Source organism: Protopterus annectens, chromosome 10.part0, assembly GCF_019279795.1.
Source record: "Protopterus annectens isolate FY-2018-M chromosome 10.part0, PAN1.0, whole genome shotgun sequence".
Lineage (NCBI taxonomy): Eukaryota > Metazoa > Chordata > Ceratodontiformes > Protopteridae > Protopterus > Protopterus annectens.
The window spans coordinates 73,335,894-73,350,802 of record NC_056744.1 but is presented as its reverse complement, the minus strand read 5'-3'; the positions used below and the strand labels follow the sequence as shown (position 1 = coordinate 73,350,802).

The following is a 14,909-nucleotide window of genomic DNA, read 5'->3' as shown; positions in this document are numbered from 1 at the left end:
AGGGAAGGCATCACTGATCAGTATTAGCAAAAAACTACGGGCACTCATAAAATCGTCCAAGGCCACCTTCGAGAGAAAAATTGCACAGGACACTAAGGATAATCACAAGGCTTTCTTTAGTTATGTTAGGAACCTGGATGGGAATTCCCAGATATGCTCAGAATTAGTCCAAAATGACAAAAAATACATCGAACCCACAGACATTGCCAACATCCTAGCTGACAGGCTCAGCGCAAACTCCCCCCCCCCACCAAAAGGGCAAATATCTATCCCAGCAGAGTGCTGCCCCCCTGACATCTCAGATGCTCAGGTAAGAGCCACCCTCTCCAAAGCAAAAAACACAGCATCAATGGGACCAGACGGTGTCCCGGGCTGCGTCCTACATGAACTCCAAGAAGAGTTAAACCCAAACATAAAACTACTATTCAATCTCAGCCTTACTACAGGATATGTACCCAAAGAGTGGCGTACAGCAACAGTGGTCCCTCTCCATAAAGGTGGTGCCTCAACGGATCCTGGAAACTATCGCCCCATAAGCCTGGCTAGCTTGGTCTGCAAAGCTATGGAAAGGATCATCATGAACCTCATAAATAAAGATATTGGGGACCTACAGACACTGGATCCTACCCAGTTCGGCTTTGTTAAGGGCAGATCCTGCCTCTTAAACCTGGTTGATTTCTTTGAAACAGTCACCAAGGCCATTGACGAGGGAAGGTGGTCCACACAGCCTACCTAGACCTCGCAAAAGCCTTCAATACAATACCCCACTCGGGCATTATAGATAAGCTCACCAGCTTAAATATAAACCCCTATGTCACTAGATGGGTTGCAAACTGGCTCAAGGACAGAACCCACATGGTTAGAATTGCTGGAGCCATGTCAGACTCCAAACCAGTTACAAGTGGCGTCCCACAAGGCTCAGTCCTGGGACCTCTCTTGTTCAGTATATATTTCTCGGAGGTACAGGCCAACACGGAAGGACTGTGGCTGACCAAGTTTGCAGATGACTGCAAACTGGGCGCCATAATCGACTCTCCAGCCGACACAAGCATCCTACAAAAGGGCCTCAAAGAAACAGACAACTGGTGCCAGAGCCATGGCCTCAAGCTAAACGCCAAAAAGTGTATAGTCATCCCCTTTGGCAAAAACAAAGTGCCACAAATTACCACATAGGTGGTAATCCATTAAGTACAGAAGAAGTAATTAGGGACCTGGGGACCCAAGTTGATAGCAATCTCTCATTTGACAACCACGTGGCCAAAGTGGTTAGAAAAACATTTTATATAGCCCACCTAATCATGAAGGGATTCACGTCTAGATCAGGGGAGGTCATTGTGCCTCTTTACTCATCCCTCATCAGGCCCATAATTGAGTACAATGCCCCTTTTGGGATGTACCTTACAAGACACCTGCAGCAACTGGAAATACCCCAAAAGTACCTCACCAAGAGGATCAAAGGGCTCAAACAGATGTTATATGCTGCCCGGTTAAAGAAACTCCAGCTCTACTCAGTGGCATACCGCCTGCTCAGAGGCGATCTGTGCCTGACGTATAAAGCCATGTCCAACCCGGAATTAATGGACATGCTGCACCTCAGAAAATCCAAATCCCATCGAGCTACGCGCTCGAGAGACTTGAACCTCAGCACTGAAATAAATAGGACATGCTGGAGGGACAGATTCATAACCCAGAGGCTCCCTTCACTCTGGAATAAAATCCCAGTCCAGGTTAGGCAGTGTCCCTCATTGACTCTCTTCAAGAGGAAATGAAAAAAAAAACAGTTCCCCTGGAGATAGAATCAAGATGCTGCAACTCAATATGAATATAAAAATAAAACTTCTCTTTATTACTCGTTGTTAAGCGCTTTCATCTAACCATACTTAGACTTCTTCAGAAGAACTGTTTTTTTTTTCATTTCTTACGTTGTGTGGACTGCTTCCCAGTTGTTGGACATCTCTTCAAGAGGAATCTTGATGAGTGGATGGGAGATCGTAGGTTTACCCCGGGTATCATTTCTGTGTCACTGTTAGACAGAGGCACAGTATACTAACCTCGAAAAAGGGCATAGCAAAATTAATTTAAAATGGGTGGCGAAAGCCAAACATACTCTGGCTAGGCTTATAAATGCCCTAGGGGACATAGCCTAGTATGAACCTATGAACCTATGTCCTCAACTTCAGTATAGATGGCACCATTTACAATCAGGTCAGCACACTGCTTGTGCTTTACCCTTGTGATTATGGATATAGCTGAAGATGGCCTTGTGGCTTTCATTGGTCTGTGTGTCTATTTTTTTTTCTCAAATTTGTCCTTTGTAGTTTTAATTAGGTTTCTAAGTTGCTTGTTTAATTTAGTGATAGAATCCCTATCCTGCTGGGTGTTGCACTTCCTGTTTTTGGCAATAAGTTTCTTCCATATCTTATACAGTTTACTGATGCTGTTTCCACCATGTTTTTTGGGTTTGCCCTGCATTTGCTTCTTCTGGGTACAACTGCTTAACTGCAATTGTGTGCATGCTGATATAAATTAGTGGTGTACTTTTCTGCATAGAAGGCAGAGCATTCCGGGTTTGGGAGGTTTTAAAACTTGCCAAGATATCACTTAGAAGCAAGAGCTTTGTCTTGGAGAAATTTCTAAAAATACCAGGGGCGATCTTAACGTTTAATTTTCTTTTGAAGGAGATGGCTTTGTGGTTGAACTGGATGACTGAGAATGTTACACTGGGGAGCATTGCTCACTTACTAATGAGGACAAGTTCAAGGATGTTATTTACTCTACCAGGTGCTCTAACTGTTCCAGGGTACTTGTGCAGACAAAATCCAGAAATCTCTGAGCCCAGTACAAAAGTGGGTAGTTGAAGTCATCCAGAAAACTAGTGTTGGGCTTAACGCAAAGTGACTCCTGTTCATTTAAGTAGCTGACATGGCATTTCTGTGTTACTGAAGGAATTCTGTTGCTCGCTAAGATGACATGGTACGGGACTTTGATGATTGTGGTTGTATACGAAGAAACCTAAGAGCATAATGCTGCTTAACCAGTCCCAATGTAACCCTTTCCAGGATGAAGACTGAGACCCCCCCCCCCTTTCTTCCCCTCCTATACGTTAGCTGGTCTAAATGTGTGGAAGACATTGTATCCCTGTACAGCCAAAGTGCTCGCTGTCTTAATCCATATCTAGGTCAGTACACAGATGTCAATGGCTCCAATGTCAGCAGGGGCTTGCAGTGTGTGGAGTTTTTTGCTTAGGCTCCTAGCATTGATCAGTAGTGCCTTTACAATTTCCTTAGTTTATTTTGTTACATTGGTAAGTTGATTCAGTCGGCATTGCCTAGAAAAGGCAATATGGGGGTAGATAATGCAGTGGTGATGCCCCTTCACAATGCTGCCCTATTACAGACACTGTTAATTACAGACCCATTTCTACTGTGAGCCAGATGTGTGTGACACCAATGATTTTGTCAATTACGACATTAAAACTCTCATTAAGCTAAACTCTCAACAGTTCAGCTTCAGCAAATGGAGATCCTACTTATTAATTTTAGTTACATTTTGTAACAGGGTCACACAAGCTGTTGGCAGTGGTCCTGCTGTTCATACAGTGTACCCTGACTTAGCCAATGCCTTTGATACCATACCCCACACCAGCACTGTAAGTTGACTAAATGGACAGATAATTGGCTAAAAGATAGAATCCACATAGCTTGTGTGGCAGGTGCCTCATCTGGAAGCATGAAGGTAACTGCTGAGGCCTCAAGGACTCTGTACTGTGACCTATCCTTGCTGGCGCTTACTTCTCTGATCTTCAAAAACTGAGAACTGGGATCTCTGGTTAACTCAATTTCCAGATGACAGCAAACTAGGCTTTCTTGTCAAGACCACCTCCCTCAACTTTTGTATCATTCAGAAATAGCTTACATTAATTGTTACAAGGTGTAGTGAAAATGGGATCAAATAAAACATGACCATGTGTAGCTCTGTTTCATTTGGCAAACAACCTCAGCATACACTATAGACAATACTCCACTCCTGAATGAAAATGTAGACTGGGACATGGGTACCTGAGTCAACAGTTCACTATGCTTCGATCATCATGTGGCAACTGCAGTCAGAGAATTCTTCTACTTAACACAACAAATAAAGGAATTAAGCAACCTATGTAATAGAGTTAATAATTGTTACAATGAAAACATATGCATACTGCAAAAAAATTATAAAAAAAATGTCACTATGTTTTTTCTTATTAATGAATGTGTACCTATGGCATTGTTTTAATTGTGATTTGTAAAAAAGGTTTAAAGAAAATTTAATGAAATATCAGGTAATAGCACTGAAGAGAAATAAACACTATATATTCAAGTCTTTGATAGGATCCGAACAGCTAAGTTCCTAATATCGCAACATACAAATGGTACAAGACTCTTCATTTCTAAAGCTATTTTACAGCACACAGGAAGTTAGCCTTTTTACCTCCTTCACCATTGATTTAATAAGCTTGTTGGCCTCCTTCAAGTCTTCTGGTTTCTTACTCTTCAGCAATTTCTCCAGAAGCTGCAATGATATCATATTACATTATTAAAGAGAACATTTATAAGTGGTGTTTGCTGCTTAATAATATACCACTGCTTGCATCAAATATTAGGCACAACCTCAAATTCTCAAGACATGCAAATAAATAGTACATTTGTATGAGACCTGTTTTGCTGCAACAGGCACATACATGACTAACGGCTGCCTGACAATAGGATCTTGATGGCTGCTTACTAACAGCTGTCTAGCTGAGCACTATCCCTTACCTCTAATGTGGTATAGCAAATGTGGTTCATAGTCAGTTTTTAGACAACTTTTTTATTTCTTCAGTAGAAAGGCAACAAGGGACAAGATAGAATGGATGCAACATATTCAACAAATCACAATAGCCAAGGGGAAGTAACCCAGGGCATAAGGTAACACTGTATAAAAATCTGTTACACAGTCATTCATAGAGAGGAAAGTTTAGAAACTGATGGACTTTAATACATATTTTGGACTTGGTGGTTTTATTAATAGAATATTACTATTTTTTTAACAAGGCGTGGGTATATATTTTTTAAATACTGGAGCAGTGTGAAATTACTGATAGGAACTGTAATGAGAAAGCCTATTTTTTAAGTGTACTTGACATAGCAATGAAAGCTCAAATACAGATCATTGCTACAGAAATTATAAATCTGAATGGGGAAATAGCCATTAGCCACTCTTGTTTGAACTGACACTCTTCCACAATCAACAAGGACTTACAGTCCAGAGTTGTGTAAACCCTAGGCTGTATAGTTATAAAGAGTGCACATCATGCTTTCAATGTTTCTTTTTTGACCTTAAAAGAAAAGGAAAAAGTGTAATGTATCACTAAATGACACAAGGGAAAACCATAGCTGATAAATTATCAAGACTGAAGAACTTCAATAGTAAAAGGTCTATCGAAGTATAAACTAATACTTCTATGAAATTCAGAACATATATAATACAGGTCTAATAATAAAGGCATCTTCTAAAATGGTGAGCAACAACCATAAAATACATAATGAACATGAACACCAACCATCAAATACATAATAAACACAGCAAACATAAGCTCTGTCACAAATAAAGTTCTCAAAACAAAGAGATGACCAAACCCTTACAGCAAGCAACATCAGAGGCAAGGAGACAGAGACAGAGACAGCCTGTATTTGACCATAACAGAGTTCTGCAAAAGTACATATCACAACAGTAGAAGTTTGAGATGCAGGATTGTTGCTGCAATATCTTATTGAATGGGGGAAATATGTTGCAGGTAGCTGTCTCATAAATGCATTGAAATAAATTCCTGAAACGGCAGCAGTAGTTGTTGCTGCCCTCAACAAATATGCCTTAACCTGGCATTGTAGACTTTCCATGCTTATCAGAGCAGAATGACATGCAGCTAGCTAACCACTTAGGATTTGCTTGGACAATTAACCTTGTGGCCTTCCCAGCTTATGTAAGGTGAAAAAAAAAAAAACAAAGATCTTGCGCCAGAGTCAATAAAGCCTACACTAAGTGTACACTGTACTGAGTGAACAGACAACACAGACATAACTCACACCTTCTTCCTCCTACTTTTAGTTTTCCTACTGATATTCCTGCAGCTTTAAACACTGACAGAGATTCATAAAGGTTACCACAAAGTCTAGACTACATGTACACTTACTGCAATCTTTCTAAGTGGCTAGAAAGCACAAAAATGTGATAAGAATTTTATTGAATGCATATTGTGTACACTTAGTGTAGGCTTTATTGATTCTGGCCCCTTACCCTTTTCCCTGAAATATTTCATTTCTTCACTACAACACCACAATTACCTATACATATTCATAAGGTGTAAAAGATTCTCTACTTTATTCAAGGATTCAGAAAGAAGACGAAGTTGAATGGCCTGATTTCAGGACAACTCCAAGATCTCTTTTGGTGTAAGCGAATAGGTGGTCCTGATGACCACCCTGACTTTATATAATACTGTGTAAGGCTATCTGTGTATTAAGGCCTGCAATTCTGAAATTCTTCTAGCTGAAATAATGGCTATCAAGAAAAGACTATTTCAAGAAAATAATTTTATTTCTTCAAATAGGGAAAGCTCTTCTAAGACAAAGTCAGCAGAGATTCCATGGGGAGGATCTTTCTTCCTTGAGGTCTCAGATGCAGGATTTAAAAAAAAATATTGCTTGACAGTAAAGATGTATGCAAAATGAGGTTCTAAGGGAAGGCAGACTCAGAAAGCAGAATTGTGTACCTTGCCTGGGACACAGTAAAGGCCCCCATTAGACAGGGCTGCAATATAATTAAGGGATTCTTGAAGAAATGGTGCTTTTGGACATATGCTGTGAGACCTACATCAAAAGTAAAATCCGTTCCACTTTGCTAGTTAAGATTTTGCATTATTTGGTTTCCTATCTTTCTTAAGAGAACCAGTGCTGAAATAAGGTCCTGTCTTCCAGGCTGCCAGCTTTGGTTTTCTTAGGTTTGGGTGCACCAGGATTTTTTACTGTTGGGTAAGAGTTAGAGCAGTGAACAATTCCTGTTCAACTCCCTAAATAGCAACAACAAATGTTGCCTTGGCCAAAGGGGGTACACACCAGTGGACATAGGTTGAAATCCTTAAGATTTGCCTTTTGCAGTATTCTAGGGGTCAGGGTTAAGAGATAGAAGGTATAATGAAGGACCATATGTAAAGTGAACAAAATGCATCTAGCACTAGAGATCTTTGCAGGGATGTCTGGCACAGACTCGCATACAAAATCAGTTTCCACTTATGAGGAGTGGATCTGCTGAGATTATCTTTGTGGGCAAGTTTTATCAGTGTGATGTAATATGTCTGGAGATAATTGCTCTGTTTTAATGCCAGATCCCAAGCTATGATGGCCACCAGACACACACAGACTCACAGACAGACACAGGATTAGAGTGTATAACCCTTAACATCCAGTAGTGAGAAAACATTCCCCAGCTGCTTCTGTAACTGCTACTATTTTCAGTATATGAGTGTTTTTATTTGAAAGTTGCTTACAAATGTAAAGGTGAAGTGTATTTCCTGATTATATCAGGCATAAAGTGGGGATGGGAAAGCAGTTATATTTACAAAGGCTGTTGACTATGAAAGCAAATAACACGGCAAATGATGAGAAAGTAACAGGGGTTATGGAAGGCAAGATTAATTATAAGGCTGCTGATGGCTCTTAGGTCAGCTTAATGGAACCCTTAAAAATGAGTGACTGCACAACATGCCACTTACACTGCTAAACTTAAGGAAAGGGAAGTTGAGAAGGGAATCATTTTGAACCACTGAAGGAACTTTCAGTGAATGCTGAAGCTGTGAAAATAACTGCCACTGCTGAGCCAAGATCCCCCTGCACAACCTCCATGTATGGATGATGGCACTCCAACCACCCAAAGGTATACATGTCAACTTTATGAAAGCACAACAGTGACATAAAGGGCAAACTCCACTAGTACTGAAAATGACTTTCAGCAGATTTACTTAATAGAATCCACTCCCATTGGAGCAGTGCTCGAACAGCTGACAGACTCCATGAAGAAGATGGATGCCATGACCTCTCAAGCAGTTGTTACTGAGGAGTTACAAAAGGAGAACGAAGACTTAAAGCAATAAAAAAACACAAGTGGATTATGAAGGGATATCACAGATTAAAAAATATTTGAATTGTAGGACTGATGGCAAAGGAAACATGACAAGATTGTGTGGCTTCTGCTCATGACAAACTGGCAAGCTGGAGTGGTTTGCATGATTGGAAGAATGAAATTTAAAGAGTACACAGACTTTTTCTTTTTAGTACAATGAAAATGGGGAGGAAACAGATATATCTGAGAGATTTGAAACTTATAATGTAAAAACAGATTTTTATCCTAGCTTTGGTGACCAGGCAAGATTTGTACGAGTAGAAATGAGAGTGTTTTTAAGACTACACTGGGGATGAAAAGCTGAAAGGAACTGCTCAGTGACCAAGACCACAATTATTTTATTAAAGAAGGACTGTCAATTCAAAAAGCTAAAAATTTGAACGTTTTATCCAGAAGCATTCAAAGTGCACTTTCCAAGTGGAGTTAAGATTTTTGTCGACTCACAGGAAGCACTTTGAGTTATTCATAAGCATGATTATAAACATATGGAGAAATCTGAAAAGGTAGAACAAACCTTAGAGGGAAAAGAGGTGTCATCAGAAAATAGTAAAATATTAAAATAATTATGCTTTTAATAAGCAGAAAAATCTCTCTCTCTCTCTTTTTTTTTGGTTGTTCACAGATGACCATCTACTCCCTCCCCCTGGGCCTTTCCTCATCCACCAGGTCTGCCTGGTGCTTTTTCCTCCCTCCCTCCCCTGGATGAACTTGGATCCATGTGTGGGGCATGTGAGGAGAAAGTACAGATGTGTACACTTACCGTAAATGTAGATGTTAGAGTGTATTCACTGTTGCAGTCGTCACCTGTGGGTTATCCCTGCTGTGGTAGCCCTCGGCCGGCCCGAATACCACAGTCAGTGCTTTTCTGTGTCGGCTGCTGTTGCTTACTGGCTGACGTCAGGTTGTCAGTGCTATAAAGGAAGGCAGCCAATGCCATTACATCAGTTTTTCTTGCTCTAACCAGTCAGAGACCCAAGTAAATAAGGTAAAGTGGTCCTGGTGGCTAAAAGCCACTGTTAGAAACTTATGTCTCCCTGAAGAAAGAAGATATAAGGTGTAAGGAGGGTGGGAAACCAGGAGTGCAACAGTGCATACACCTCGAACATCTACATTTATGGTAAGTGTACACAACTGTACTATGTTCTTCATGTTTCACTTTTGCAGCCATCACCTGTGGGAGGACTCCCAAAGCTGAGGAGAGGGGTGGTAGGATTAGTAAGAGACGTAGAAATGGGTCAGCATGCCCTGCAGAACTGCAGAGGCAAACCCTGCCCTAGCCTTAGAAAACAGAGGTAGATGGTAATGCTTAATAAAGGTATGGACAGAAGTCCAGGTGGCAGCTTCCAGGATGTCCCTGATGGGAACTCCTCTGAGAAATGCTGTGGAAATGGAGGCTTCCCTAGTGGTATGGGTTCTAATAGACTTGGGTTCCCATGCAATCTGTAGCAGAAATGGATACAGTGTGACATCCATTTGGAAATGGTTTGTTTGGAAAAGGGCTTCCCCTCTGCCCCTTGGGCAAAGCTGACAAATTGTGGGGATGTTTTCCTGAAGAGTTTTGTATGGTCCAGATAGTATCTGAGCTGTCTGTGCACGTCTAGTGAGTGCAGAATTATTTCACCCTTGTTTTGAGGTTTAGGAAAGAAGGTGGGTATGTATGGCCTGGTTGAGATTTACACTAGATACCACCTTGATCATAAAAGGAGGGAAGAGTCCTCAAGGAGACCCTGTCTGCATGGAAGATGATGAAGGGCTCAATGGTCATCAGTGGCTGAAGTTATGAAACCCTTCTGGCTGAGGTGATAGCTAGGAGAAAAGCAGTCTTCCAGGAAAGGAATCTTAGTTCTGCCGAAGCAGCAGGTTCAAAGGCTGGTAAAGGTAATTTTTCCAAAACATAATTCAGGTCCCAGGCTGGAGTGGGTGGCCTTCTGGGAGGTCTGATATTAGAAGTCCCTCTGAGGATTTATTTAATCAAAGGATTGGAGAAAGGGGGCTGTTCTGTATCAAAAATGAGCTGGAATGGCTGAGGCATGGATTTTAATAGAAGAGGTGGAGAGGCCACTATTAAGTAGCTCTGCTAAGTAGTCCAGGATAAGAGGGATGGAAGGCTGTGAGGTACTGCCCCCTCTGGACTGGCTCCAGGAGTAGAATCTTTTCCATTTTCCTGCATAAGATTTTCTGGTGCTGTGCTTTCTAGCCTCTGTAATAATATCTAGGACCTGTTTGTTTATCAGGGGCCCCTTGTTTGCCTTTAGAGTATTAGCCATGCTGATAGTTTGAGAGTCTGCAAGGCTGGGTGCAGCACCCCCCCACCTGAGTTAAGATTTCTGAGATCAGGGGAAGCTGCCTGGGGGGGTGTAAGGTCAGGCTGTGCAGTAAAAGGTACCAACGTTGTCTGGGCCAATCTAGAGCAATGAGGATGGCCTTTGGTCTCTCCTCCCTTATTTGATCAGTACCTTGGGAATAAGAGGCAAAGGAGGGAAAGCATACACAAAGAGGGTGTTTTAGGGGAAGGCCAAGGCATCCACCTTTCATACTAGGAGGTGATACTCCCTGGTACAGAAATTTTTTCAGCTGATGGTAGATATGCAAAGCAAAGAGATCCATCTCTGGAGTCCCCCACGCCTGAGTGATTTGTAAAAAAGATTTGTCTGTGGAGCTGCCATTCATGGGGGCCAGTAAGTTTCTGCTTAAGTGGTCTGCCAGGATGTTGTTGATCCCTGGTAGGTGTTGGGCTATCGGGTGTAGTCCCATGGAAGAGGCAGTCAGCCAGAGATTCATGGCTAGCCTGCCCAGAGGGTAAGATTGGGTCCTTCCCTGCCTGTTGATGTACCACATTACTGTGGTGCTGTCTATTCTGATAAGGAGAACCCCTGGCTTGAGATGGGATTTGAAGGATGTCAGAGCCTTTTGTACTACAATCATTTCCTTCTGGTTAATGTGTAAGGGAAGGTGTTGGGCATCCCAAAGACCTTGGATCCACCTGCCTTCTAGGTGAGCACCCCCCAAGATATGTCTGAGGCGTCGGTGGTAATAGTCTGCCTGGTTGGGCGGAGGTTGAAGGAAAGATCCTTGTTCTGGGCACAGGCCCCTGCCCACAAGAGAAACCTGGCCCTTATACAGGGGATCACAGGTAGAGAGGTCTCTACAGGTTGAGAGTGCTGACACCAAGGTTCTTTAGGTACCACTGAAGTTTTCTCATGTGAAGCCTGGCCAGAGGAATTAGAAGGATGCAAGATGCCATGTACCCCAGGGCTTGCAGGAACTTCCTCGCAGTGAGGTGACTTCTGGGAGCCAGCTGGGTAAAATGGAGATGCAGGAAGCTCTGCTTTTCTTGAGATAGGAAGGCCATTTGGGATGCTGTGTCCAGCAGTGCTCCTAAGAAAATGATCTTCCTGAAGGGGGTTTGCCTTGATTTCTTCTAGTTGATGGTGTACCCTAGGGAGGTTAAGAGGGTTTTGACAAAGAGGAGGTCTTTGAGGAGCTTTTTTTTGCCATCTGCCTGAATGAGGCAGTCGTCCAGATAAGGGTAAATTGGTATATTTTTTGTCTGCAAAAGGCTATGGCCTGGTCTAAGCATTTGATGAATACCCTGGGAGCAGTAGATAATGGAAAGGGTAGCGCAGAGAACTGAAAGTGTTGTGAGCCTGCTCTGAAGTGAAGGAATATCCTGCAGGATTCCCTTATGGGAATGTGGAGGTAGGCATCTTTTAGGTGTAGGGTAACTAAAAAAGGCAATTTTTTGTCAGCATTTTGAACTTGGGGACAACCAGGAGGAGTTTAGAATGGATAGATCGAGGATGGGGCGCCAAGTGCCCTCTATTCTGGAAACAAGGAATAGTCTGGAATAAAAGCCTCTGCCTGCTTGATCTGAGGGGGCAGGTTCTACTGCCCCTTGGGAAAAGAGAACTTGGACTTGTTTCAATGCCTCTGTCCACTGATTTTGAGGTAAGAGTACCCTCTTGGAATTGGGAGTTAGTAGAAGGAGAATTTGTATCCCTGAAAAATTATCTTTAAGACCCACTGGTCCTTTGGTGCAGAAAGCCAATTTTCTAAGCAGAAGGAGGAGAGGGAGTCATGGAGAGTTTTTGCCCTAGAGGGATGGCTTAGAACTCTCTACCTTTGGAGTGGGAGTGGTCCACTGTTTGGTTCTCTGCTGTCCCTGGGATACGAGACTGGGTGGTCTGTCCCTGCGGGGCTTACCTTACCCCTGTCTGCTAGGTGCAGGAAAGGACCAGTGTTTTGAGGGAAAATTCCTGTTGAACCTAGGAGGTTGTACCCAAAGGAAATATTTTACTGTTTGCATAGATTTTGCTTTGTCTTCCATCTTTTTAAGCACCTCTTCTGCTTTTACTCGAAACAAGTGGTCCTTATCCAAGGGTGCATCAAGTAATTTAGATTTGACATGATCGGGGAGAGGTTGCTCCTTCAACCATGCATGTCTCCTAATGACAGATCCTGACACTGCTGCCCTGCTTGAGGCTTCTAGGGCATCATATCCACAGTGTAAAGAGTGCTTAGTCACTTGGCAAGTAGAGTGCAGTAAATTTGCTAATTATTTTGAATTGGCACAGTCAGGAAAGGTTGAAATATTTTGTTTTAATAGTTCCAAAGTGTGTTGTTGGTATTTTAACATGTAGAACTGACAGTTCAGTGCCCTGATAACTAAGGTTGCAGAGGTCTATACCTTTTTATCCCATCTGTCCAGAGCTCTGCAGTCCTTGTCAGAAGGAATAGGATTCTTTGCAGAACTAGCCCTAGCTCCTTTACATCTCTGTGTAATGACCTCTGGGCCTGCAGCAGGATTTCTGTACAGGTATTTAAGAGAATCTGGTACTCTGTAATACCTGTCAGGTTTTCTGGGAGCAGGTAGGAGGAGTTAAGCTGGATTCATGGAAAACATCATCAACCACCTCAAAGATTGGAGGGATGGCCAAGGGTCTGTGCTGGGGCAGCTCTAGAAACTCTCTTAGTCTTTTCTTAGACTGAGGGAAGTCCTGGGATTCCCAGTGGAAATGTTCTCTGAGGGTGTGAAGGGTTTCCCCAAAGGAAGGATATTCTGGTGGGGAGGCAGAAAGAAAGGATTTCTCTGCATATGAATAAGCAGTCAGAGTTAGTTGTTCGTCTTCAAAATCTGAATAATCAGACTCCTCAGAATCCTGTCCTGTCTACATTTCAGCAGAAAGGTCTCTCCCTTTTAGAAGTCGTGGCCTGAGTAATACTGATAAGAGTGATAAGATCCTCTGCCATTTTAAGCATTTGAGCTTAGGGTGGTGAAGCAGGAGTAAAATGGTGGCTAGGGGTAGTTTTCCTAGGAGTGGCCTTGCCTCTAGGCCTAAGAGTATCCATTGGTCTGAGATAAACGGTAGTCAGAGGAGAAGACGTCATTTTTTGTCTAGATTCAGTAATGCGAAAGACCTCCTCAGAAGCCGGTGCCTGCGTCGCAGCTCTGGACCCAACCAAGGCAGAGACAACCAAAGGCTCAGAAGATGAAGAAGATTTCTGCAGCATACTGGACTCTGAAAGGGTCTCAGTAGAGGCCAGTGAAGGTTATCAAATCGGGCATCAGGGGCTGCAAAGGTGCCTCACTGAATTGCGAAGGACTGACGACCTGCTTAGTGGTAGAGTTGTTGGAAGGCTTAGCCTTGTGTGGTCTGTCTCTATCTTTATCCTTATGTTTTTTCAGAATGTCTATGGATTGTTGGCTGATGGATGCCATTTCAGCTACAATAAGAGCTTAGATGAATGGTTCTTGCATTAAAGAGGGCACAGAACTGGCAATGGGGGGTGTCGTGGTCTGGGCCTAAACAAGTGTCGCAGTATGAATGGAAGTCTCAGTGTGGTATTTGCTTTCCACAGGTGAGACAACTGTTAACTTTTTCGGACATTGGTTAGTGCAAGAAGAAAGGATCCCCAATGGGGTACTTAGCTTTAGATGTTTTCAGCTGTAATTCAAAACCTTGGTAGCCACCGACCGGCACACTTGCGAACTGCTTCTGCTACGGGCTCCACGGCAAGAAAGACTGATGTCAGCTGCCTTCCTTTATAGCACTGACGACCTGATGTCAGACAGCATGTGACAGTAGCTGATGCAGAAAAACAATTACTCTGGTATTTTGGCCGGCCGAGGGCTACCACAGCAGGGATAACCCACAGGTGATGATTGCAACAGTGAAACACGAAGAACATCAAGGCCATCTGAAGCAGCATCATATTGTTGATGAGGAGTGGTTTTCCATATCCTAACTTTCCCTCCCTTATGTACACTTGAAATGTCTAAGGCCAGATGTGCAAAGGGGTATGCTGCCATAAAGTACAGTTGTGTATATTTGCACTTACCTATAGCAGTAAATGTTTGAATTCTTCACTGCTGCAATAGCCTTTTAAGCTATATAGGTTGTGTCTTGTTCAAGACACAACAGCTGTGAAACATCCAAAAGATTTGGTTCCCTCTCATACTTCCACTATGGCTGCAGCGTGGTCAGCCCTGAGAAGGGAAAATCAGCAGTCAGAGTAGAAATGTTTCACGACTTTTTTGCCCAAAAGTTTAGTAGTGTTTTACTCATCCTGAACTATAAATACAAGAAATAAGTAACAAATCTATTTCTCAATAACTATATATAATAATGGGGGATACACACAAGACTACTATATTCATCATTGTCACTGCTGAAGTAGCCTTCAGGCTACATAGATTGATTACCCAAGTCTATCCA

At 42.6% G+C, this 14,909-nt stretch overlaps 1 protein-coding gene across 2 annotated transcripts in view; it reads right to left on the bottom strand.

Annotated features, from left to right (window-relative positions):
• GGA3 (golgi associated, gamma adaptin ear containing, ARF binding protein 3) overlaps positions 1 to 14,909 on the bottom strand; it is a 992,054-nt gene that overhangs the window by 663,731 nt on the left and 313,414 nt on the right. For both annotated transcript variants that reach the window (XM_044085033.1, XM_044085034.1), the window contains exon 7: positions 4,468 to 4,548. In XM_044085033.1, coding sequence (XP_043940968.1) covers positions 4,468 to 4,548 — 81 coding nt within the window. The remainder of the gene's footprint in view (positions 1 to 4,467; positions 4,549 to 14,909) is intronic.